The 25,457-nt window shown below is 42.2% G+C and overlaps 1 protein-coding gene and 1 long non-coding RNA gene across 6 annotated transcripts; both read right to left on the minus strand.

The window, feature by feature from the left end:
- Positions 1-753: 753 nt before the first annotated feature.
- Positions 754-15,055, minus strand: SLC38A2 (solute carrier family 38 member 2). 3 transcript variants are annotated; one of them, XM_004274421.4, is made up of 16 exons: positions 14,761-15,053; positions 13,431-13,628; positions 13,061-13,142; positions 12,800-12,915; positions 9,807-9,880; positions 9,612-9,704; positions 9,400-9,481; positions 7,895-7,977; positions 7,484-7,542; positions 7,225-7,392; positions 6,737-6,816; positions 6,520-6,620; positions 5,812-5,936; positions 5,292-5,436; positions 5,090-5,187; positions 754-3,773 (listed from the first exon to the last, which is right to left on the minus strand). In XM_004274421.4, exons 2-16 carry the CDS (start codon positions 13,544-13,546, stop codon positions 3,675-3,677), a joined length of 1,521 nt encoding a protein of 506 aa, XP_004274469.1. In that variant the 5' UTR covers positions 13,547-13,628; positions 14,761-15,053; the 3' UTR covers positions 754-3,674. The 3 variants fall into 3 exon arrangements, 2 of the variants coding, with proteins under 2 accessions (XP_004274469.1, XP_033292383.1); XR_004485595.2 differs by lacking the exon at positions 5,292-5,436 and having other exon boundaries at positions 14,761-15,055; XM_033436492.2 differs by lacking the exons at positions 12,800-12,915; positions 14,761-15,053 and having other exon boundaries at positions 13,431-13,571.
- A 142-nt stretch (positions 15,056-15,197) lies between these two features.
- On the minus strand, positions 15,198-23,652 carry LOC125960404 (uncharacterized). 3 transcript variants are annotated; one of them, XR_007470011.1, is made up of 4 exons: positions 22,724-23,652; positions 21,818-21,922; positions 16,529-16,638; positions 15,198-15,986 (listed from the first exon to the last, which is right to left on the minus strand). It is a non-coding gene; the product is annotated as an uncharacterized LOC125960404 (long non-coding RNA). The 3 variants fall into 3 exon arrangements; XR_007470010.1 differs by having other exon boundaries at positions 15,198-16,638; XR_007470009.1 differs by lacking the exons at positions 15,198-15,986; positions 16,529-16,638 and having other exon boundaries at positions 20,242-21,922.
- Between the last annotated feature and the right edge of the window lie 1,805 nt (positions 23,653-25,457).

Genomic DNA, 25,457 nt, shown 5'->3' on the forward strand with positions numbered 1-25,457 from the left:
TCCCCAGCACACCTGTTCTAACTTCCTCTGTTTCAGCTTTGGTTATTTCACTTTTTAAGCCCTAAGTTTTTAAGACTACCCGCAGGCCATACCTGAGCTACCCTGTGTATCTTAGTAACCTTCCTCCCAAGTGTCCATCTCTCAGGTAACCCTCAGCTGGTCTGATTCCTCTCCAGCCATAGCACTTCCTCTCCTTTGCTGGGACTACTCCACAAAGGCTGAACTCACCCGACTTCTTCCCAGGCCTGTTTCTTACTTTATTTGTGCATCAGAAATCACTTGAGTAGCTTTCTGGGAGAAAAGGTGCTCTCCAAACCTATGGAATCAGACTACATACACACGTGCTCCCAAAAACGGCTTTTTTTTTTCTTTGGCCAAGCCCGGCAGCACGCGGGATCTTATTTCCACAACCGGGGATCAAACTCGTGTTCCCTGCAGTGGAAGCATAGTCTTAACCACTGGACCACCAGGGAGGTCCCCAGAAAGCTGCATTTTAAAAAAGCTCCCCAGATGTGATTTTGACGCACTGCTTAGAGCAGGCCCAAGCCTGGGTCTTCCAGATGCTAAGCATTTTTTTCATTCCTCCCCACACTTGGTTATCATCATTAGGAACTTAAAAGCAACTTAAACTTCCTGACCATTCTCTTCATTATAATCACTAACATTATATGGAACCCTACTAAGTGCTAGGTTGCTGTGCTTACAAAATACACCAGACACGACTTATCATTACTTTAAATAAAACACCGCTACTCAGGATTAAGCATGTATTTATTTTAGTTCAGTTAAAACAAACATAGGATGTTTCATTGAAACGGTGTAGCACTCTTTGCCAACAAGTCATACTGGAATTGTTGGCCTCTAACAGTACAGTGGGGATATTTACATTATATACAGAAAGCTTAACACACCCAGGTTCTCAAAGGTCTTAAATCACACTAGATCATATTTGATTTTATTACACTAGATCATTTTGTTAACTACTGCATTTTGAAAATTTAGACCTTATTTAAAATTTAAATAAGAGATCTGAACTTGCACCAAGTTTTCATGAAAAAAAATGTGATGTTCAGCCAGTCTGTTTATTGCAAATACAATTTACACAGTATTTTAAATTTTTAGTGTTTACACAATTTGTTTATTGAAATCTCTGTACAGGTACTTTTGGGACAATTCTTATAGATACATCATGTGAATTCATCAAAATGCAGTTAAGAAACTTATAGGAATATATACATTTGAACCCAAGACCCAAACCTGACATTATATACAACCTATTTACAAATACATATGGACAATGTATGTACATAAGATTATCATAAATATTGAAAAATAGGTTAGCTTTAATGGATTAATGCTGTTCTATAAATAACATTACAGTTATAACTGAAACATCCACGGAAGACAGTAATGCAAAATGAGGTGACACGACAGTGGTTTTAATACTGAAGACTGCTCATTACTGGGAATTCACTGTTTAGGAACCTCCAGGTAGACGAGATAGCTCCAAGAAAATCATGCAATGGAATTTACCCGTGGCAGTTGATTTTGAACCTCAAACAGCCAGGAGATTGGAGGAGCCTCCCACATCGATTTGCCGTGAGAAGAATTTCTTTTTTTCATTTCTTCCTGGTTGCCATGGTATTTTCTCCCATAAGAAAGGATGTCAACTGTAGAGAACAACTCTTTACTTGGTATTCCCTGGTCAAGTCTTAAGATACACAACGAGCAATTCTTTCCAGGAATCCAACCAGAAGTGCCAATTCTTGGTCTGAGCTAGAGGTGAGGTTCTGGAGTCGAATGGAGTGCCAAAAGCCCAACTGAATGAAAGCAGTGCTGTAGAATCTGTCTTCTCACTGCCTTTCGAGATGGTCCCCACTTTAATTTTCGTAGAAACAAACAAAAACGGACCATTGGTTTCACCCAATGTAGCACTACAAGACGTCTTCCAGTTCCACAAGGGTCTTTGATTACAGACACATCTTGTCTGTAATTTAGTCACATATAATACAAGAATGCATAACAAAAATCATGTCTGCCACATTTCTGGCCCTTGCCTAAAACTAGCAATGTTTAGTTCAAGAGAACAACCTTATAGCCAGGTGACCAATGAATGATTCCATTATTTGCTTCCCCCAACCACTAATGGAATTATGTATATTAGATTTTAGACATTATGCCTGATGAGCAAAGTACCACATTATTTAATAATATATTCACCATACACCATGACGTACAATAAATGTGCTCTTAAAGCCAAATAATTTTTTCACTTCTAACTGGGATTAAAATAGGAAGGGTGGTCATGCAGTCGGACCAATAGTTACACTCAGGTTGCACTGTTTTCCCTAGCTAACCATTTGTTGGATGTAAACAAGTAATTCTATGTTGTACAAGAATGAGATGACAAGCCAGTGCACATGAGTTTTTTAAAAAGCTTACTGCATGAGAAACCCAGTGGCCTATACGAAGAGAACTTATATTGTACCAAATATTGGTGTAACCTATGGATTAGACCTCTACTGTAGACAAAACATGAACACAACTAAACCATACATTGTCAAGTAATTCACACTTCCAGGAGCAGATGAGCATTTTGAAAAGTTGTACTCTCTGGGTAGAATAGTTTTGGCCTACAGCCATCAAATGCCCATTTTCCACTGCTGGAAGCAATGCCAAAAAAGGGCTGGCCCAAAAAAAAACCCAGAGCTGTTAACACAACTCTGGAGGCAGATGCAACTGAATAAACCCTGTTTTACCCAATTGCACTATTTGGTACCTCAAAATTAGTTATTTTATTTCCCATAGAAATATCTGCATTATCTTCCATTCTAATAGATTGAAGCCATAAATATTTCAGAGTCTAAATGAACCAAATTATTTGGGGACAGAGAAGAAAGGTGATGATGAGAGTTCATCTGATTTGGTATAGCCACAATCTACCAATTATCCTTTCATGGTGAAGTCTGAATGGAAATAAAAACTATGCTCCTATTCATGGTACAATGTTTCATTACATCATTTTCTCTAAAAATTATTTTGGGTAAAAAAAGTATTTGGCTTAGTATGCCTACAAAAAGGCAAATCATTTCATAATACTAGTATTTGTTTTTAAATAACAATGAATTATTTTTTTAACAGAATTCACTGACAACTGCTTTTGGATAAAGTTCAAAAAAAGCAATTTCTAAAGAATAGTGCTTCTGAGGTCTTTAAATATTTTTGGTACAAAAAAATAATAGTATTTTTCCCAATGGTTATTTCAATACTTTGCTGTAAATTAAGAAGAATTGTTTCTCACATCGAATGGTTCCATTAGGCACATTCAAGTAAAATCATAAAATATCCAAGTTAAACAATGACACAGCCAAACATGTGGCTTGATTAAAGTTAAGAGTTCGTCCATTCTCTGGAATGGAATAAAATTGTCACTTCCCTTAACCCGAGACTCGTGGTTTTGTTGTCAATATCCATTTCTATCATACAGAATAGCTTCTTTAAAAACAAAACAAAACAAAACAAAGAGTTCACTTATTCTGCACTCAGAAGAACCAGCGAGGAATCTGCACTTCAAAAGGAAGTGAAACTGAAAAATTAGGTGAAATTTCATAGTAGCTGAGAGTTGACTCAACACTGGCATCAAATGGACTATCGAGTTTTAGTGGTGCTGCTGGTTAATGGCCACCTCCGGAGGCATTGTGGACCCAATCCAACACAATCAAGGTCATGCTTCCGGTCATCACCACTACGCCACTTAACAGGAAGAACAGAGCCTGCAATGAGCACACAGAGAAAACGGATCAGCAAGCAACAAAACATATGCTAAATATTCCTTTTTTTTTTTTTTTTTTTTTTGCGGTACACGGGTGTCTCACTGTTGTGGCCTCTCCCGTTGCAGAGCACAGGCTCCGGACGCGCAGGCTCAGCGGCCATGGCTCACGGGCCCAGCTGCTCCGTGGCATGTGGGATCCTCCCGGACCGGGGCACGAACCCGCGTCCCCTGCATCAGCAGGCAGACTCTCAACCATTGCGCCACCAGGGAAGCCCCCTCTTTCTACTTTTAAAAATGGGCTTATAATTACTAAAAGCATGTCCATAATACTTCACAGAGCTACAGTTTTACCTTGCTAAAGATAGTTAAACTGTCTTAAGTGAGTGATCAAGGGGTTATCTATAGAGTACTAAGTAACTGTATCTTTGAAACCTTCTCAAACTTTCCCTTTTCATTCCTTTGTATGAAATGAAAGGGTAAACAATTTTCTTTGCTAAATAAATTATTTCATATAATAGAACTGGACTGGGATTTTTACATTTTTTAGAAGGAAAAAAATTTAACTTACAAAATCAAATCCAAGTCATCTTAAAAATGCAGCCTGAGTCGAAGCTGGAGGTTTTTCTAAGAGACATGAGCAGGTCTACTCCTAATCCTACCCCCTTCAGTTACTGCACTACATATTTTAGGTGAAATAAGATGACAGTTGTTGGTTCACAAACAATTCTAGTAGTTTACTCAGACTACAATAGTAGTGGCGAATAAGGACTGAAATGCAGTCTTTCTCCTAAATATCCCCACCAAGATCATTTGTGGTTAACATACCATATATTCTTTGTAAAATCAGTCGTTATTATACTTTAAAGTCTAATAGTAGCCCCCTCCCTAACCCCCAAGCTTTGCTTTGAAAATGGTTAGTCTCATTTGACTAAATACCCCATTATTTCTCTTTTATATACTCCAGGCCCATTTAAGTGCTGGTCATACAGTAGTAGGCAGTCCAACAAATACTGGTTAAACAACGTTGAAAGTTGAGTCTGTATTATTTTTACTTTACACTCTATCTCTATCTCTATTCCTAAAATATCTAATAACTTTCTTGCAGTTAACTTAAGCATACATATTAGATGGCAAACCATCTCTCACCTCCTCTCCCAATCTTCCATCTGTGAAGTACACAGTTACAGATATATTTGTTTACTAGAAACTTAAAATGAAACTACAATAAACGACATTTAGGAGACTAAAATTAAAATCAGTTGAGGAACTTCTGGCATTAGATTATTATTATTTCTCCAGTCATAATCTCTCACTCACCCCAATCTTTTGTACAGACTTCATAGGTTCTTTCTTCACTAACTTGATATAAAAGGCAGATGGAAGAATAAAAATTAACATAGCAGCTGCAGATGCACCTGTAAAAGAACATTTACCAGTTCTTAAGAATCACTTGTTATTCATTTTATAAACATTAAAATCCCTGATATTTCAAGCAACTTTGATACTTCCTAAAACTTACCAATGAAACCAAAGATATCCCTAATAGTTGGTACAAAGATGACAAGTAAATTGGTAAATGCCAAGATAGACATTGTAATGATACTATGACGCCACCAACTGAAATCTTTGGTTGCACACAGCAAGTGAGTTATGGAACTCCGGATCTGCAAAAATAAGTGGATAAATAAAAACTGCAGATTTAATTAATGAAAAAAACAAACCCCAAACAACAGGATATATATATCAACTAGCAGCTATTTAAATACTAAAATTGTACCCCTCCTCAATTGCTGTTTTCTAAATATCTGAACACTAGAAAGATCACTGTGTCTTCAATTATGGAAAAAAGTGTCCCAGGATATGTTTTAAAGATGTATGAAACATTAAAAAAAAAAAAACCTTCAAAAACCCGCATCAACTCGATACTGCTAACCCGCATCAACTCGATACTGCTGTAGCAGTGTTTCCCTTCTCCCAAAACATAGAAATCACACAAATCTTCATGTTTCACAATTCATTCCTACTGAAAGGTTACTTACTGGGAAAATAACTACAGGTACTGTCAGGGTGACAGCCACCAACACAGCCAAACGGACGACGAGAAGCAGAACATCAGCTCCCATGACGGAAGAGTAGGTATGAAGCAATTCTGACTCAACGTGTTCTACAGAGAAAGGCCAAGAAAAGAAAAAGCTTCAAGTGTGCTGTCCTCTTTGGAGATTAGTTAGAAAATCTAACTTAACGGGAAAATCTGCACCAAAGTTATTAGCTACTCACAAAACGACCACAAACTAAGAGGTTAATAAGATTAATCTGGAATTAGGGTTAATGCAATTAAAATAACATTGAGAAAAAGTTTCTAAATACCAAGGAGAGATTTAGCCACATGACCCCCATTAAAAACAACAGGAGCTAAATAGCTAAATCCCATGGTCTGGCTTACAGTGTGTGTGTGTGTGCTGTATTAATCTGAAGGGGGTGGGAGAGGAGAGTCAGGCTGAACCTAAATGCAAGCACATCACGTAAAAAATGCCCTCGAATGGCTAATGGTAGATTTGGGAACGTGGATTCTAGAAGTCACTGACTCAATATACGCTGCAGGAAATTCTAAGCTCTAAATTCAATCGTTCATCACAAATATGAAATATACCAAAACAGACTGAGTTTTTAAAGTGGCAGAAGTATACATATAAAAGTATCAATTCCATTTCGTTAACTATCCTTTTTGTAAACTAGACATTATTTACCATAAAACGTCAGGTATCCAAAGAGGGCAGCAAGCAGGTACATGAGAAACATAGCAAAAAATGAAATCTTGGACACGTTCATCATTCTTCTACGGCTGCGGCTATGCAAATTCAAAGGAAAATACAGATGCATACTTTAGCAGCAGTTATAACAATAATTGAAAATTTTTCTAGTTTTTCCAATAAATGTATATAAAAGTAGGTAAAAAGCACTCACCCTTTAAGCTCTTCATAAATGGGAAGAACAGCAGGATGACAGACAAATGAAAAGGTCAGAATTGGCACAGCATAGACAGTCTGCAAAAAACGTAAACACTTTCTTAATATCCTGATGTAACAAACTCATGTTATCACAGTTCTGCAGCTTGTATTTATATTTATTAATCTTAGAATCAAAGCCTAAAATGATGTTTTCTGGCATAATTAGCTCCCACTCTTCTAATTTTTTCACTAAGTGTGATCGATATCCTCCATTTCCCAATGTATCAGTTATGAACATCAGATGATCATTTCATCTCTCAATCTATTTTAAGCTACAAACCAACACTTTCTTCTCAGTCCTCAATAATGAGCTAATCATGTTTCCTAAAGGGCAGCTATTACCTGATCTTCCTTTACCTTGGGAGTGTTTTAAAATTTCTAGTGGGTATTTTCCCTGTTTTCTTCCCTAAAATCTTCCTCTGAGGACACAAAGATTATAGTTACCTGTGAGTTGAAGATAAAATAATGTGGTTGGCAAGAATCACCTTCAGTCATATTAAAAGCCACATCAGGTACAAAAGCTGTTGGCTGTGCTAAGGTGCTGTTTACGGTTTCGTTAATAAGAAAAGCAACTTCTGCAGGACAAGAAATCTGAAATTTCTTGCAAACCACCTGAAAATACATTATTTTGCATTTGTTAGACTGAATAATGTGACAGGGCTTAGAAAAAGAATCTCTAGCTTTAAAGAAAAATTATACCTACCACAATCAGAAAGAACATCATACACAACAAGGAAAGGCCACTGGTGTACCCCAAATATCCTATAAGGAGAAAAAAAAATTGGTATTCGTTTACTAAAACAGGTTTAGGGCAAATATAACTCAATTCTGCTTGCAAGACTTCAGTGTGGACACATCAAATTTCTAATTCTTATACAGTAAGATGTAGAATAACTTAAAAATACTTGTTAATAACTAAATCAATAACAACTATCCTTTTTTATTTTTATAAAGCACAAGATGTTGTAAATTTTCAAAGACCTACAAGTTCTGAATGCTGATATTCACAAAGGTATGTTTTCGGGGCTCTTTAGCTCTTATTAATTTCTATTAAAAGGAAGCCAACCAGCTGGTGAGGCTCATTTCAATTTTCTTTAGAGATGGGTGTGCTCACCTAAATTCCTCAGCAGTGACAAGGGAAGAATGAGCACCAGTGAGACCAACAGAACCAAATAGTCACCGTTCAGATACCACAATCTGAATTAAAGAAAAGAAAAACAAGGTCACAACCAGCCACAAAAATACTCAGAATAACATACATTTCTTTTCACAAGACTCGTTTTATACTTTAAAAAAAGACAGGTTTGGAAAGAGTATCGCTTATTCAAAAAGCCCACACAGACAGAATAGATTTCTAACTTTGAGCGCTCAATGAATATTCACTCAGGTTAGAGATGGGATCTCAAACAGGGTAACTTTTGTCCCACTGTTTGCTCTGGGAAGGCTGCCAGCTGATTCATAACATAAAATGCTTCTTAAAGGCTCGATACTAATGTAGGGAACAAAGTGGCATTGTTAAGCCAGTAATCTTATCTTTAAGCATTTTTAGAAAACTGTGTGCCAACTTCATCATAGCTTTAGCTCACTTTTTTTGATGCTGGAAACAAGGAAATTTTATAACAAGTTTCTTTCAGACATTTGTTAGCAAATGTACTTACTAAACATTTCAACAAGGAATTTCTCACGCTTCGATAAAATACATAGGCAAAAACAAAACAACAAAACCCAGTCCCCTAAAACAAGAACTTATTCCAGGTTGCCAAGAGTATGTTGTGACACCTTGACCCACCTTGACTCCAACAGTAAAAAGATCCCTTCTGAACTCAAGAGAAAATGTTATGCATCTCTCCTAAGAATTCTAGCAATGCCTTTTCCTTTTTAGGTAATCAACTACACCATTTAAAATCACTTATTTTCAAATTCTAATTGCCCTGTCAATTGTACTCTGCTCACTTCAGCAATAAAGACCCCCCCACACAGAAAACTAATATTTAAAGATCAGCTTACTAAACTAAATTTCAAATGCCACAGAGATAACCAAACCTCTCTATTTTGACATAATGAGCTGCATGAAAGCTGTGAAGTACATTATCCCTCCTCATGTGTACTTTAGATAAAAACCTGTTAGTCCATTCGGATGAATAACTTCGCTAGAAGGACAAGGTTTGTACAGCATAGCCATACATTTTCTGGTATTCTGCACTTTAAATATATGAAATTTCAAATTCACAAAAATCAGACAGGAATTGATTTTTAATGTAATTCAAAATGTTAATCCTAACTTAGGTTGGGGTATGAGTTATTCAACTATAATATATTGGGACAGTAAAAATAAAGAGAAAAGGGAAGTAGTTCCAGAAAACCTGTTTTCACACGCAGGTTAGAAATTTGTTATTCAGAGTTATAGAACTAGTATAACTTGTCCTATAACTACTGTCTTTGGCCTTTCATTCTCAAAGTTTCAAATCAGTTTCCGGCAGGACTTCTTGGTCAGTTTCAACAGGAGCATTTACAAAAAATAATTTACTGATAATCATTTTGTATCCAACTTTGATAAAAATGTATCTAACCATTTTAGACTGTAATTGTTTCTTAGGAGTAACCTTACTTAGCACCTACCCAGTTGTATCTTCAATGTTCATTAATGCCTGGATCACCAAAGGTAACTCATATTTCACTATGAAGAGGTAGCTTGACATAGCTGGAGGAAAACAAAATTATACCATTACAAGTGCAAAATGTGGCATGTGACACCAAAAGTAATGTGTCACCACTCTCCGCTACATAAAGAGCAAAAAAGTCTACCCAAATCGTCCTTTAAAAATTCTTACCTCCGATGTTCTGCATTGTAATGGATCCAGAAGCTGCAAGCTTTCCAACCATTCCAAATGCCTTATGTCCCAGTTGTTCATATAATAAAGACCCTGTAATTTAAGGAACACAGAAGCATGAAGCAAGTATTTTATAAGAGGAAGAAAATCATGACAGGCATACCTGTTTTAGAAATATCAAAAATGCTACCATACCTCCTTCATTGGCAGTCTTCAAAAGGAGATGAACAGAATACAGGGAAAATATTGACACAAATGTCAACAGGATTCTGATGAGAGAAGGAAAAAGGCACAGGGTTATAAATAAGCACGTCTATATTTAAAAACAATTCCTTTTGGCTTTATTTAAACAGTAAATATGGAACTTGTCCTAATATTTTGTGTACTAGACAGAATGCCCCCAAGGACAGGTGTTCACTCTCCTGACTAGAGTGTCAACAAGTTCTCTTACCTGGCACTAAACATGACTGCATCATGTCTCAGGTAATAACTCTACAGTACTGGTTAAGAACAGGGTTCACCCACTGAACCAAAGGTGCTGGGAGACACTGGAAAACCTAACTTTTCAGTGGTAGGGTTACAAGACTTATATTTTGATCCTGGCACCATGATAAATTAGCTGTGTACTTGCCACTTCTCTGCATTGTATAGTTCCTTTTATCTATAAAATGGTTTTAACACCTGCCAGTTACTTGTGAAATACAAATGAGACAGATTCAGGAAAGGTCTTGAGACTACTTGGACCACGTAGATAAGCAAAGGAATGGGACTATAAAGGAAGTGGAGGGAAAGATACTGACATGTTAAGTGTCAGGCACAGCTTTACATACAAATGGGCACAAATCAGAGAAGTAACTACTGGAACCATATACTACATTGCACACCATGGTATGGAAGACAGGCCCAGCATTGTCAGTTAAACAATGCCTGTGCTAGAACAAGCAGGCTATCAGTCCGACTGGGCTGTCTCCTCCCTCAGTACTTTCGCTTGGATGGAACAGGAGAAAAAAAAAAATAGAATAGAGAGGAACTAAAAGTTCTCTACTAAGTCACTACGTTTTCCTTTAGGGCACACGTCCTCTCTCATTCCAGCTTTACTTTCTTCCCCCCACGCAAGCCAAGAAGAATATAAATTTCTTTTTATTAAAAGGAACAACAACAAATCAAAATCAGGGAAACTCATAGAAAACTCTGCAAACAAGAAGACAGTCACATTTTCCAAATTCTTTACTGGCAAACTGAATACAGTACCTTATATGGTACTGGCAAAGAAACTGATGTCTCTTAGTTAAACATAGGTGGTAGCATTAAGCTGCCATTCTAATGCCCCAAGTTTCATGGGGTCTAATCTGCAGTGGAAATGACACAATCAGCCTCATCTCTAACTGGACAAAGCATGGCTTAATCAAAGACAATGTTCAAAGTGTGCTGACAAATTCAGTCCTTTCTTTTACACAGAAAGGACAATGAGGAATGAACAGACTTCATAACCCTTGAGGTCACTTTCAACCTCAAGTTGAGTCTGCTTTATAGGGTAAGCTACAAGAGTTGTTTAACCAGATGATAGCAGCCATGTGGCTTTTGAACCATTTACGTCTATACCTCCAAATATACGTTGTAAAATACGGATGGATTTAAAAACTCACTTTAGCACTCTTAATATTATTTAACCATTTATTAAATGGTTCACCATCAAACATACAGACCCTATTAGAGTATAAATAATTTCAAAAGTGCAAGGGTAACATATCAGAATTTTGCTTTCTTACGAAACAAAGGTGCCATGTTATCTCATGTAAATTCTGCACCATAACCACACTGGGAGCATTTAAAAACTGCCTCCAGTTTTTATATTAAGAGTTAGGAAGGGTTTCAAATATTTAACAATGATGCCATTCAAGTACCCCACTAAAAACTTTGAAACTCTAGGGTCCTTTCTACAAAAATTCCTGGCTCTTGGTCTTAAGATGTCAAAAAGCCTCATGCAAATGAAGCAAGCTGAGTGAATCCTAGCTTCCAAAGCTCAAAGCCATGCTTAACTTCAGCGTGGAATTTCACCACGAAGCAGAGCTTTGCGAAGGTCTGCTTTTCTTTTCATGAACATTCTACTCTGCTAGAAAAAAATAACTTGAGTAGAAGGCACCAGTCAGTTAACTAAAACATATCTGTAGCAAAGAGACAATTCCATGCTACGTGCATATGTGGTTTCTCTGCCTGATAGTAAATCACACTATCTTCCACTGAAGTTCCTTAGCCAGGAGCCCACAGAAACCCAATCTTAGTTGCTATGATACAAACATCACTGAAAACGCATACTAAACTTCACATGTATTTTTCTTTTACGCTTGTTTTTTCCTGGGAATAAGGTCCATGCTTTTACATTCTCCAAAGGTCAGTGACCACCCCCCAAATGGTTAAAAACTGCTGTTCTAAAGTCTTCTACAGCTCCAAAATTCTATTCTAGGTATTTACGCTGGAAAGCACAGGAGTAACTAATTCTAACTGGACAACTAGGGGGAAAAAAAAGGGAATTCAAAGCAGGTACTTATTAAAATATTCATCTTTTGCTGTGGCAATCACATAGACCTGGAAGAGATAAATATTAAAAAGAAAACAAAAAATAAATTAAAAAATCACATATGGGTTGCTTTTCAGGGTCCAGAAAATTGACTCACTTTTCTTAAAAACATGTTCTAGGTTAGACAAATACCACCACACCCTATATATTAAAAAAAAAAAAAAAGTTGTTTGCTTTATGTACAAAAGGAGCCACAGGTCCTTGGGGAGACTGTCAATTTACCAAACTGACTTGAAGGATACCATGCTTTTTAATATTTCTTGCTTCAGAGTTTGCCAGAATAAAAATCTACCCTGGATTTATCAACAGTTCTTTTTAAATATTCAAGCCCTATTCAACTGTAACTATCCCCTTTGACTTTAAAGACTTTTTGGTTTAATTATCGGTTTTAAGAGTTGTCCTAATTTTTCCTACCTAATTGGCTTTTTTGATATCATGCAGTTACGTAGCAGAATAAAGAGATTTTCAGATTTCTCATATTTTAACTTTTAAGCAAATGATTTTTAAGCCAACTACTTCAACTGTAAATTCAGTCTCTGGAGCCAAAATATATGTTGTATCATCATATTTACTGCCCTGCATGGCAGACTCACTACTTACACATACTTACATAAAAAGAGCAATTCCAGTATTAGCCATGGCATAAGAAAGCCCAAGGATTCCACTGCCCACAATCGCATTGCTCAGATTAAATACTGACATTCCAAAGGAAGTAGTACCTGGATGCTACATAGAGGGAAAACGATAACCAAACATATAACAATAATTAAATGGAGAAAACCAGCTTTGGGCAAGTTAGATTTGAAATCTAAAAGTAAAACTATTCTTTTACTCCATAAAGCCACAGAAACATAGATTATTTTTAACTTACAAAGTCTGTTTCATACTTCTTCTTCCCCAAATTCGACTCAAGTAAAAAGTTCTGGTTTTCAGGATCTACATCTGCATAATGGCTACAAAAAAAGAAAAAAAAAATCCTAAATTGGATTGAAATATACAAAGGAATGCTTCAACAGAAAACGGTCCCCGCGTTTAGCTGTCACACATCTTTACTTAAATGCGTATTAAGTAGCAGTCGACTTTCACACGACACCATGTCATGGCAACCACCGGATAATCTTCCAGAGATTACACGCTCTCTCCAAACGCTACAGTAATTTAAAGCAACAGAAGAAGAGTTCCAGGTAAAGAACCTCCGATGCACACAGGCCGTTTTTTAAAAAGCACACAACTTCTCCCACCTTTTCAGAGCAGCTTGTTTGGTGGGGTAGGAGTAGTTGAAGTCACTGTTGGAACTGTAGCTGCTGCTGTCCTCATCTGGGGAAATACTGAACCTTCCCATTTCGGCTTTCTTCATGCTGGTCGGCAGGAGGAATCAGGCGCAGCGAGTAACGCTCGGCTCCTTTTGTCCTTGGAGATGCACTGGCCCGCGCGGCTGCCTGTGAAGGTAGAGGCGGCGCGTCAGGACTGCAGAGCCCGCCCTGGTCACGTGACGCCGCCGGGCGGCGCTGCTAGGCTGATTCATCCCTGGCCAGGCGAGTGGAAAAGTACCAGCCGAGCGCGAAGGGTGGGGGCGCGCGCCGAGGGGCGGAAAAGTACAGACCGCGGAGCCGCGGAGAACAAAGATGGTCCCCCTGCAGCGCTGCGCCTGCGGAGGCCCACGCCCCCCCGGACCCCGATGACCCTCTCCAACGGAATTTAGTGTTTCTCCCTCTCCATTCTCTCAAGTTTCACGGGAGGGGTGCGGGGGCTCTGTTTCGCTTTTCCCGCAGCCTCCTAGGTCGTGCACAGGCACGCAGGGCAAACATCCCACCCAGGCATTGGCTAGGTGTGCACTGCATGTAGCCCAGGCGCACAGCTCCCCCTTTCTAACATTTACAATAGCAATGCCGCGTAATTCGTCCTTTCACACCTGGAGCCCCCAGATGGCGAAATGCCTCAGCAGCAGACAGACTCGAAGGGGGCGGAAAGGGCGAACATGAGTCCTCTCCCGAGAAAGGGAGCAGAGGGCGCGCAGAGGCGTCAAGGGTTTGTTTACACGCGCACGCCCGTGCCCTCGAGCACACCAGTCCACAGGCTTTTGGCTAGCGAGCGCTTCGCCCCGCCGGCCCCTCCTCTGCCCGAAAAGGAAACTGATGCAATATCGATCGCCGATTGTCAAACGTTCCCGCTTGTCTTCCCCAATCCTGGCCTCCGCTACACTAAAAGCCCGAACCCACCCCCGTCGCCCCCAAATTCCAAGACCCGTTTATGTAATTATTTTTATTAATTCAATTCAGTCACAAGACTTGTCGCAACGGAGCCTCGGGGCCCGGCTGGCTCCCCTCCCCCTAACAGGAGGATGCGGCTCCGCTCCGGGCGGGCACGCGGCCCCCGCGCCCCTCCCTCGCCCGGAGGAGGGCAGCGACCTCGGTGCGGACCGGGATCGAAGGCTGGCTAGCACACCGAAAAAGCCCTCCCCAGGAGTAAACGACCGCGGCAGCTGCCTTCCCGCCGCGGCCCCTCCCGGACGCCCCTCCCCCACTCCCGCTCGGGCCCCGAGCCCTTTGCAGACGCCCCCGCGCGCATTACCTCGGTAGGCTCGACTCCTGTATCCCGGAAACAACACGCAAACGCCTTCGGTGAGTTTTTCTCAAACAAAAATTGTAAAAAAAAGAAAAACAAAACGGAAAATCCAACTAGAGGCAGGAAAGCAATTTTAACTAAACAAGGAAATGGCAAGTTGCCGCTCCAATCGTCCGGCGTCCGCCGTCTGAAGGGAAAGGAGCGAGTGTGCGGGAACGCGTGGTCGGGCAGCTGGCGGTTCTGCAGGAAAAGCGCTCCAGCTCGGCAGCCTCGCGCGGCTCTGGAGCCAGCGGCGCGAGCGGCGGGTTATAGCGGCCGCCTTGGAGGACGCGTCAGTGGGCGGGGCCCCAGCCGCCGGGTGCCTGCTCTTTGTGTATCAACACCACCTGGGCTCCGCCCCCCGCCCGCCCGGGCCCGCAAGGCCCCACCCCGCCCCACCCGCGTCCGTCCCCCGCGGCTGACTCGGGCCGCCTAGCCCCGCCCGCTGGCGCCCCCCTCCTCCCGGGCCAACCCGCTCTGCTGTCTCCTGGTCAGCCTTGAAAAGACGCCCCCCGTGCTTCCCCCGGTCTGTCCCTTTCAGCCCGGACTGGTGCCCAAGACATGCGGTTGTCTTTCAGGAACCTTCTCCTTCAAATACCCTTTTGTCCGAGTTTCCAGCAGGCTTTGCTTTCTCCTTGAGGCTTTTTGGGGACACATCTCACCCACCCAATCCTTTCCTGCCGGTTATTTTTGTGATTTACATGGGGGGTTTTCTCTAGCAAAGTTGGGCCAACGCAGCAACGTTGTCTCCATGGCAGGTTTCTGTTCTCGTTCTTTCTTCTCCTCCTAGACCTGCTTTCACTCTTCAAAACTAGCCTGATTTGGTCGGTTGGCAGCTCCATTTCGGGAGATCCTTTCTATACGGACACGGAAAACCCTATTAAGGGTAAAGCTACGTCCTGCCCAATAAGCCAGACTCCTTGAAAGGGGTCCTTGGTTGGGGGCTTCGCTCTTCCGATGAAGTGTAGGAGTCCCACTTTCCCTTCGCAAACACATTGCAGTCATCCCACCACCCCACCCCAATTGGAGAGCTCTCCTCGCCTCTCTCTCCTTGTATTTACATAGGCGCTGCCTCGGTTGGAATGCTGGTCCTCCCCTTCCAGTGTTGATGTGGTCTTGCTGAGCCAGGCAACTAGGGGGCCCCTTCGCTGTGGAATACTCGGTGCTGCCGGAAAGGCTGGAAACAAAGGCCTCTTAGGAGAGAGAATTGTTGGTTGAATGAATGAATAAACAAACGATCTGACTTACTGCTCTCTTCCTTTTGAGGACGTGGGAGAGATTGGGCAGGGTTGGGTGTGATCACAATTTTTGCTTTCAATGTTTTCCTGAGGAAATCTGTACAACTGTCTATTTCCGTGGCACGTGAGGCTGCGGGTGCCCTCGGCCTGCACCAGTGTTCATGATTGACGTGGGAGGACGCGATTTCCCCTTTATACTGCTTTCTTCCCCCACCCCTTCGACTGGTCAGACCGGTCTCACCTAAACAATACTCTTGCTTGCCTTAGTGCCCAGCTTCTCACCATCACTCAAGGCTTAGTCACTGAGCCTCGGGAAAGCCTCCCTCCTCACCCCTCTTATTGCAGGGACTGTTTTCTAACCCATGTGGCGAGGACTTTTTAAAACCTATGCTGTCGTGTACTCAAAATTGTTCAAGTTCGTAGTCTTACCAGGGAGACTGTGAGCTCCCCAGGGCAAGTTTGGCACTTGATACACATTTGGGGCTGAAAAAACTTACCTTTCTTCCACGCACATTCCCTAATAACACCTATCAACTCTTGTCTGGAAAGCAATCTTAGTAGTGGGTTAGAGAGGACTCGCTGGAAGTTCCTTTCTATCAGGTTTCAACTGATGAAAATCAAAAGATCTTAAATCAGTTCTTCATCCAGGTTAGTCCCCTGCATAGTCAGAGGTGGTTATGGTTGGCAAATCCTACTCTCAGACTAGTTCTCTTGTCCATTGGATGTTTTGGTGGTTTGGATTGCAGTGCAGGCTTAAGGAAACCTGTAAAATGGAGGGGGTGTGTGCGTGTGTGTTGGGGGGAGGCCTGTAATCCTGTTCTGACTTCTCTATGACAAGAACCTGAACAGTAAATGACAAAAAAGAGGGGGAGGTATTGAAACATTGATTTTTCGTTTGCAAATTTGATTCATGTTTTCAGAGGCCACTTGAGGCATATCTGGTTACTCAAGTGGCTTCCAAGTGAGGCCTGATGTGCTTGAGTTTTTGCCCTTATGCCCTGGGCTAGAGTGCATGGGACACAGTACCCTGACCCAATTTCTAGGAAATTATACCGCCAAATTCTTGTTGGTCAGAAGTGCTATGACTTTGCTCTATTCCTAAGCAAATGTTTTAGCAGAACAGTGTCTTTCAGACCTGCAGAATGGGACCCAGGAAAGGACAGTGATGAATTCAGTGGATTACTACACGCTTTTTTTTTTCTTTAATTCAATAGAACAAAATAGAATTTAAAATATCAGTATGCCATATATAGTAATGCTAGTACTATTCTATAAAACTAATTTGGATTATGTACAAATATGTATATATTCTGAGTTATGAAGTAAAATCTATTTCTTACTGTGGGCTGGGATCAAAGAATTTTGAAAGCTACTAAGAGTAAACCTATCCTAAGACAGGAAAATAATCACAAATACTAGTTGCCAACTCTGGATTTTCAGGAATGCACTGCATTGTCAAGATAGGTCGGTAGAAGATTTTAGGGAGGGTAGATAGCTCTCTTCTGTAGAATTATTTGACCATTATCACCTAATAAAATAGAGTGGGTCTGTTTCTGGGGGCTCTAGCTGTTTCCCAACCTGTGGTTGAACAAGATCGTCTTCAGGATGGTCCTCAAAATTCTATTTATCCAGCATTTCAGTTTGCCCGAAGTGGGCTCCCACATTATATTTGCTTGTCTCTACCCTTCATGTCCAGCCGAGTAGTTTCATTCTCAGGTTGGCTTTCGTGGCTTCCCTTGAAGTGGCACTAGCCTATATTTCCATCCTAATCCCCCACTGTTCCTTGTGGTAGGCAGCTTCTGAGATGAAGCTCAATGCACCTCACCTGATATTCATACTCATTTGTAATCCCCTTTCCTTGAATATGGGTTGGACCTACTGATGTGCTTCTTCTATTCAGCAAAAGTGATGGTATGTTACTTCTAAGATTAGGTTACAAAAAGTCTCTGGCTTCCGTCTTGTTCTCTCTTGCTCTCTCCCTCATTTGCTTTGAGGGAAACCAGCTGCCATCTTGTGAACTGTCCTACAGAGATGCCCACAGGGCAAGGAACTAACGTCTCTGGCAACAGCCCAGGGAGGCCTGCCAAGAGTCACAAGAGTAAGCATTGAAGCTGGTCATGGCCAGCTGAACCTTGAGATGACTGCAGTCCCAGCTAATACGTTAGTGAGAGGACCCAGCTAAGCCCAGCCTGGATTCCTGACCCACAGAAATAAGTGATAATAAATGTTTGTTGTTTTATGCCACTAAGTTTTGCAGTAGTTTATTACTCGGCCACTGATAACTAATACATTCCCCTTCTTCTACCCTGTGCGTTTGCCACTGTTCTCGAACCATTTCCCATATCCCATTCAAACTTTACCCACCGCTTGGAATATTCTTCATACCTCCTCTTCCCTGCTATCACCATGTATCTAAACTCTTATCTTTCCTTTGAGGCCCACCTTAAATGCCAGACCTTTCATTAATTTCTCTTTATTTGATGCTCCCATTTGCAACTGATCTCATTCTATTCAATACTTTGAACGTAGTGCTTTGTAAGTATCTTTTTGTGCCACTTCTTTTCGTGTTGTCTATGTACGACATTTTCTGTTAATATCTTTTAGGGTAGAATCTGGCTGATCACAACTGACCTAGTCACTTGTAAAAAGAAGGTACTTTTTGAGTATTTGGATGAATGAAATACACTGAAGTACCTATTTAAGTACCTACCACTACCTGAATTATATTTATTTATCTGTTTACTGTTGGTCTCCCTCACTAGAATATAAGTTCCATGAAGGCAGAGGTTTAATCTGCTTTGATCACTGTTAGCTCCAGTACCTAGAACAGTACCTGGTAATACATTTTTGTTGAATGAATAAATGTAGGAGTACACAGTAGAAAGCATATTATCTAATATGTCTAAACAGCATCTATCTCATTCCTTACTGGTCAAAGCAGAACTCTTTTTTTTTTTTTTTGCGGTGCGCGGGCCTCTCACTGCTGTGGCCTCTCCCGTTGCGGAGCACAGGCTCCGGACGCGCAGGCTCAGCGGCCATGGCTCACGGGCCCAGCCGCTCCACGGCATGTGGGACCTTCCTGGACCGGGGCACGAACCCGTGTCCCCTGCATCGGCAGGCAGACTCTCAACCACTGCGCCCAAAGGGAAGCCCAAAGCAGAACTCTTGACTTCCCTAGCAAAACTGTTCCTCTCCTAATTCTTTACAATTTAGAAGTATAATGCTACCATTCATGAGGGAGCCCTCCTTTTCCTCAAATACCCAATCCATCAGCAAGTCTTGAGGGTTCTGCCTCCAAATATATTCAGAATCTTGCCATCTCCACTACTCGGATCCTAGTCCAAGCGGCCATCGCCTCTCTCCTGGATCACTGCAAACGCCACAGCCTAACTCATCTCTGGGCTTCCGTTCTTGGTGTTCATTGTCTGCTCTCCACCTGGCAGAAAGTAAGATCTTCTCAGGACGTAAATGAAATCCCTTGCTTAAAAGAATAAATTGTGAAAGCCCTCAGTGGTTTCTAATTGCAACCAGAATGAAGTCCATATTCCTCACTCACCATGGCCTTACCTGGTTGTGCCCTTGCCTACCTCCTCAGCCTTGTCTCCTGCCACTCTTTTCCTTTTCTTTCCTTTTCTTTTTTTTTTGTTGCATCATTCTATCTTCTTTTAAAATTATTTTTTATTGGAGTACAGTTGATTTATACTGTTCCTTTTCACTATGTATTAGCCACAATGATTTTCTTTTTGTCCCTGAAATACTCTTAAGTTATTCCCTTTTCAGGGCACTGTACTTGCTGTTTCTTCCACCTGGAAATCTCCTTGTCTCTATGTTTGGGTAGCATCACTTAGGTCTGTTTAAATATCACTCCTGAAAAAAAAAAAGTCTTCTGGACTTGCCTGGTGGCGCAGTGGCTAAGAATCAGCCTGCCAACGGCGGGGACACGGGTTCGAGCCCTGGTTCGGGAAGATCCCACATCCGTGGAGCAACTAAGCCCATGTGCCACAACTACTGAGCCTGCGCTCTAGAGCCCGCAAGCCACAAGTACTGAAGCCTGCGAGCCACAACTACTGAAGCCCGTGTGCCTAGAGCCCATGCTCCACAACAAGAGAAGCCACCGGAATGAGAAGCCCGCGCACTGCAATGAAGAGTAGCCCCCGCTCGCCGCGACTAGAGAAAGCCCACACGCAGCAACCAAGACCCAATGCAGCCAAAAATAAATAAATACATTTATTTAAAAATTAAAAATAAAAAGAGATTATTCTAACTTATAAAAAAAAGTCTTCCTTGGCCATCCTAGCAAAAGTTGCCCCTTGCATGCAATCTCCATTTCCTCATTGTCGTATTTTAGTTTTTGTATTTTTTCATGGTATAAGAACAGATTATTTCATTATTTGTTTATTTGCCTATGATTTCTTCCCCCTTCCTGCATTTTCCCTCTCAAACTCCTTTCTGGAGACAAGGATAAGTAAGGATAAGTCTTTTGGTTTGCTCATCGTTGAATCATCAGTGCCTAGAACAGTGCCTCATACACTGAAGAAGTTCAACAGTGTTGATTGAATTAGCACATTTAACTTTATCCGTCAGTGCCTAGCACATAATAAACGTCTGTTGCAATGACTTGATGGTGGAAAAGGACAGATTTTTCCTTGAGGCCAGTCTTCTGTAAGCCACAAGCATGAGAACTGATTTCAAGAATTGCTTTCTAATGGCTTCATTTTACCTAATTAATATGACTTTTTGCAATGTACACATTTTGACATTCTTGTCCAGACAGTGTTATTGAAAATTCAAGTATGGACACTGGCATTATGGAGGAATAGTGAACTCCCACCCCCACCCCCCATTTCCCTTCAGCTCAGATGCCTCCCTTTATTCCAATGACTTCCATATTTTCTTAGCATTAATCTCTCCCAGGTTCCTCAATAAATTCCTTTCTTTTTTTTCTTATCATATTTTATATTTTATTCTTGAGATTATGCTTAGTAGGGGCCCAACAAATGAAGGGCTATATTTTATCTTTGTTAAGACAGCTCCTAAGCCCCAAGCAATAGTAGTAAGTCTGAGCACCCAGGTGACTTTGGCGTGTTTTTCTGGTATTGAAGGATACTCTACTAGGTAGCAGTTGCTGTGTAAAAATTATTCCAAAACTCAGTGGCTGAAACTCTCAAAGTTTGTATGAATCAGAAATTCGAGAGCAATTCAATTGTGTGTTTTAGCTTGGAGTCTTTTATGAGGTTGTAGCCATATGATAACTATTTCTGTAGTTATCTGATGGCCTCAGGTTGGATGATCTGTTTCTAAGGTCACTTACTCACATGCTGGCAAGTTGGTACTGGCCAGTTGATTCTTCTCCAAGAAGGTTTCTCCACAAGCCTGTCTGAGCATCCTCATGACATGGTACGTGGCTGATTCCAAAGCAAGTGATCCAAGAGAGATCAAGGCAATGCCTTTATAAACTAGACTTGGAAATCACATTTTATATTTCCGCCATATTCTACTAGTCACAAAAGCAAGCCCCGATCCAATGTACAAGGGGATTATACAAAGATGTGACTACCAGAAGGTGAGGATCGTTGGGGCCTTCTGGAGGCTAGCTACCACAGAGAGGTTGTCAGTAGCAGAAGAGTTTTTATTGCAAGAAACACAATATGCAATTATAAGTGGCTTAAATAATGACACTTACTATCTCGTATAATCGGAAGTCTACAGATAGGGCAGTCCTAAGGTTAATTCTTTTAGGCCTCCAGTCCTAGGCCTTTTAATCTCCTCAAAGATTAAGAGCTCACCGTCTTTTCATTCTGCCATCTTCAGCATGCTGGAGCTATTGCCTGTCATGGTCACGCGTTGGCTGCAGTGGTTTCAGGGCTCATGTGCAGACAGGGCCACATCCACTGAAAAAGAAAGAAGTACCAATTCTGTGAGTCAATTTTATTAAGAGAGATGATATTTCCGGGAAGTACTGCTGTGGATGTCTCTGATCCTACTGGCATGGTAACATAGTCACGCAAAAAAACCACTTTTTATTATGAATCCATACGTTCACAAGCATTAACGTTTTGTGAGTGCAACCTCACCACTCATTGAAAAAGAAAATTATGGTGTGCACAGAAACTCAACCTTAAAAAAATTTAGCAATATTTAGATAGCTTTACAGACATTTTAGTATAAACATATTTATGTCAGGACTGTAGAACTTCCTAGAGTATCAGTAATCTGTTTATCTCATCTCCTCACCAAATAAAGGGGGAAGAAATGACTTGATTAAAGACCTTTTTGTGGTTTTTACCCAATGGCATTTTCCTTTGACCTTGGAATGGTCCATTTTGGTAGGTGTGGTATATACTAATGAATATGAATGAAAACAGTGTCAGAAAGATGATGGATTGTTTTAAATTGACCATGGTTCTTTCACTGGGTAAACTGACACCTGCTAATGAGCAGTAAGCGACTTTAAAATTTCAGACTCATAATTTTCCAAAATAGAGCGATTTAAAAATACTTTTATTTTTACGCTTAATTGTTAACAGTCTGTTTTCTTGTCCAGAGAAAAATGACAGCGACTGAATGATGTGTTCTACTCAAAACATTCTTAAGCCACCATGGACTTATATTCCTGGCCTTCAGTCAGTTTCCGTATCTTTCTTTGCCCAGAGCTAAGATACTGAAATAAGGATTTATTAAAATTAACATACCTGCAATTCTGGTTCTTAGCTGGAAAGCATTTTAATATCTGGGCTTGGTTCCGGGATCTTTATTCAGGTAAAACTCCCACTGTTTTGGACGAAATCTTTGGTACCTGGTGTCCGATTAAGACGCCTGCGTCCACCTCTAACTAACCTCATCGTGAGACACCTGGTGCCGACGCCACTTCTCAACCCCCCTCCCCATTCAGCGACACCCATCCGAAAGGACAGTCCAAGAGTCTACCAGTCGAGGAAACTGTGAAATGTTTGCTTTCTTGAAGTGATCCACGCACTTTAACACACCCCTTTTGAGTGAAATATCGTCATTGTGTAACCATTTGTCACCCCTGGGTGGGTGAGGCCAACGAACTCCCCAAAGTTGCTGTCTCAGGAATACATTTTATTCGTGGCTGGAAAAACGAAGTGGGGAATGTTATGGGGTAGGGAAAACAACTTGTTTATTTTCCTGGTGGTAAGCGGGGGTAAGTAAACTATTTACAATAGGGCCGAGTACACGATGTGTTCGAACGACGAGGCAATGCAGGGCGTTAAATGAGTAGAAGGCAAGACGCCCACTGGAACCAACTCCTTCCTTTGTCTTCCACCCCCCCCAAGAGGTATGGGGGGGACCCGTGTCACGCGGATCGGAGGTGGCGGGGCCGAGGGGGCTGGGACGCCCCAGAGGCGAAGGCGAAGGCGCCAGGACGCCGCTCCTCGCCTCTCAGGATGCCAGCCGGGTACACACAAGGTCGGGGGCAAGACCGCACGGCGGCTCGGAGCTCCAAGAAGGGTCGCTAAGGAAGTGAGGGCTGCCGGCCGGAGGGCCAGCGGCGCGGGCGGCGCCAGCCTAGGGGGCGGCGGGCGGGGCGTGCGCACCGCCGCTCCCGGGGAGAAAGGAACCTCCACAGCGGCGCGCTGGGCTGCGGCCGGAAGGCCGGGGACCGGGAAGGGGAAGGGGGTGGGGGTGGGGCAGAGGGGAGAGAGGCGGGGCCTCGGGCGCGCAGCCCCAGTAGGTTTCCGAAAATTTTCCACTAGGGCTCCGAGCGCCAGTGCCGCCGAGGCGCAGCCCGCCCCTGCGCACCCGGGGCCACGTGACGGTGACTCAGCAGGCGCCGCCTCCCGGACCCCGGGTGGGGTAGCGGAGGGGAGAGGAGGGGAACCGGGGAGGGGAAGGCGGGGGGAGGAGAAGAGTGAAGTGATGGGGGGGGCCGGGGAGTCCAGGAGAGAGGAGACTAGTGGTGCGGAGACGCGAGCCTTTATCTCGGCCCCCACAATGCCCCCTTGGTCCAGCTCCGTCAGCTGGGAGGCTGCCAAGTGCACGCCAGCCGGGCTCGCACCGGGCGCGCCCAGCCCGCGCCTGCGACCTGCAAAACCTACACTGCTCTAAACATCAGGGCTCTTCTCGGGGTCCTTTGAGGAAAGCCGCAGGGGGCCTCGAGGCCCTGCGGAGTTTTCACGGACTCGCCTGGCCGCGTGGGAATGCCCTGCTGGAGAGATTAAAGTCTGGGAAGCGATCACGCCCTGTTGGCAGCTGTCGGTGCCTGTGTACGTGGCTCTTGCCGTGGGGTACTGTGGCTGTGAAAGCGTGCACCGGAGGGAGGGACGAAAGGGTGAGAGGCCTTGACCCATCCCTTGTGCCCGGGGAGTCCCAGAGACACTGGTATTTGTCAGATGAAACTCCCGGACCCACGAGGAAATCCTCGAGGATTCGGTGAACGTGGGATTTGTTGTGCAGCAGGTTCCAGATGGTTCCCCGGTAAGACTTTTGGAAATCGAAATCGGCGAAGATTTCCTCTGATTCTTCTATTGCGTTGAGTAGACATTACACAGACACCCCGCCCCTATCTCTGCTCTTACAAGGAAACATTTGTTCCAGAAGTATTCCAACTGCTTCATCTCCAGTGTTTTTTTAAGTTCTTTCTAGTAATTGTGACCGTTTCCTTTTCCTCAAGGCGCTCCATCAAAGTCTTGGAAGCAAATTAAAAAATATATATATATACTAGCCCGAATTAGGAAGTTAAGATCTTTGTTTACCGACTGCTTTGCCTGGGAAGACAGCGTTATGGATTTGCTCTTTTCAGGTTTCCTCACAGTCTGTTCTGGGGGCTTTTTTCTCTCACTCCCACCTTGAGGCAAAAGTACAGACTGGGGACTTGCCGGATGTCCCTTTTTTTCCACACCAGTTTTAACTTTCCCACCAGAACTGTGTGTATTGTTTTCTCGTAGGTTTCTGCATTTAGAATTATTGTAATTAATAAGAATAGCTGATGTCCTTGTAGTACTTGGGGCGGGCACTATTTTCAGTTGTTTATAAATATGCGATTATTTAATTCATCCAGTGTGTGAAGTAGGAGCTGTTATTGTCCCATTATCCAGCTTAACTTCATTCCTTAGAGATACAGAAGTTGAGGCACAGTCGAGTTAGATAACAAGTCCCCTCCAGCTTGTAAGTGAAAGAACTGTAATTTGAACCCAAACTGTCCGAGGTAAATCCCACGTTGTGGCCACAATGCTATAGAAATTCCCTACTAACAAGCATAATTGCACTGAAATATTAAATTTACATTTCGTTGGGGATTTTTTTCCTTTTACTTATTTAGCCTTCCTAAAGTTTATTTCGGAGAAATGTCTAAATTTAGTTTGGATAGAAAATCACACATAATTTAAAAAAGAAACTCTTAAGAAGAAACCATGCATTCCAGGGCAGTATTACATTTTTCTTGCATGGAAGATTATTGAAATA

Source organism: Orcinus orca, chromosome 11, assembly GCF_937001465.1.
Source record: "Orcinus orca chromosome 11, mOrcOrc1.1, whole genome shotgun sequence".
Lineage (NCBI taxonomy): Eukaryota > Metazoa > Chordata > Mammalia > Artiodactyla > Delphinidae > Orcinus > Orcinus orca.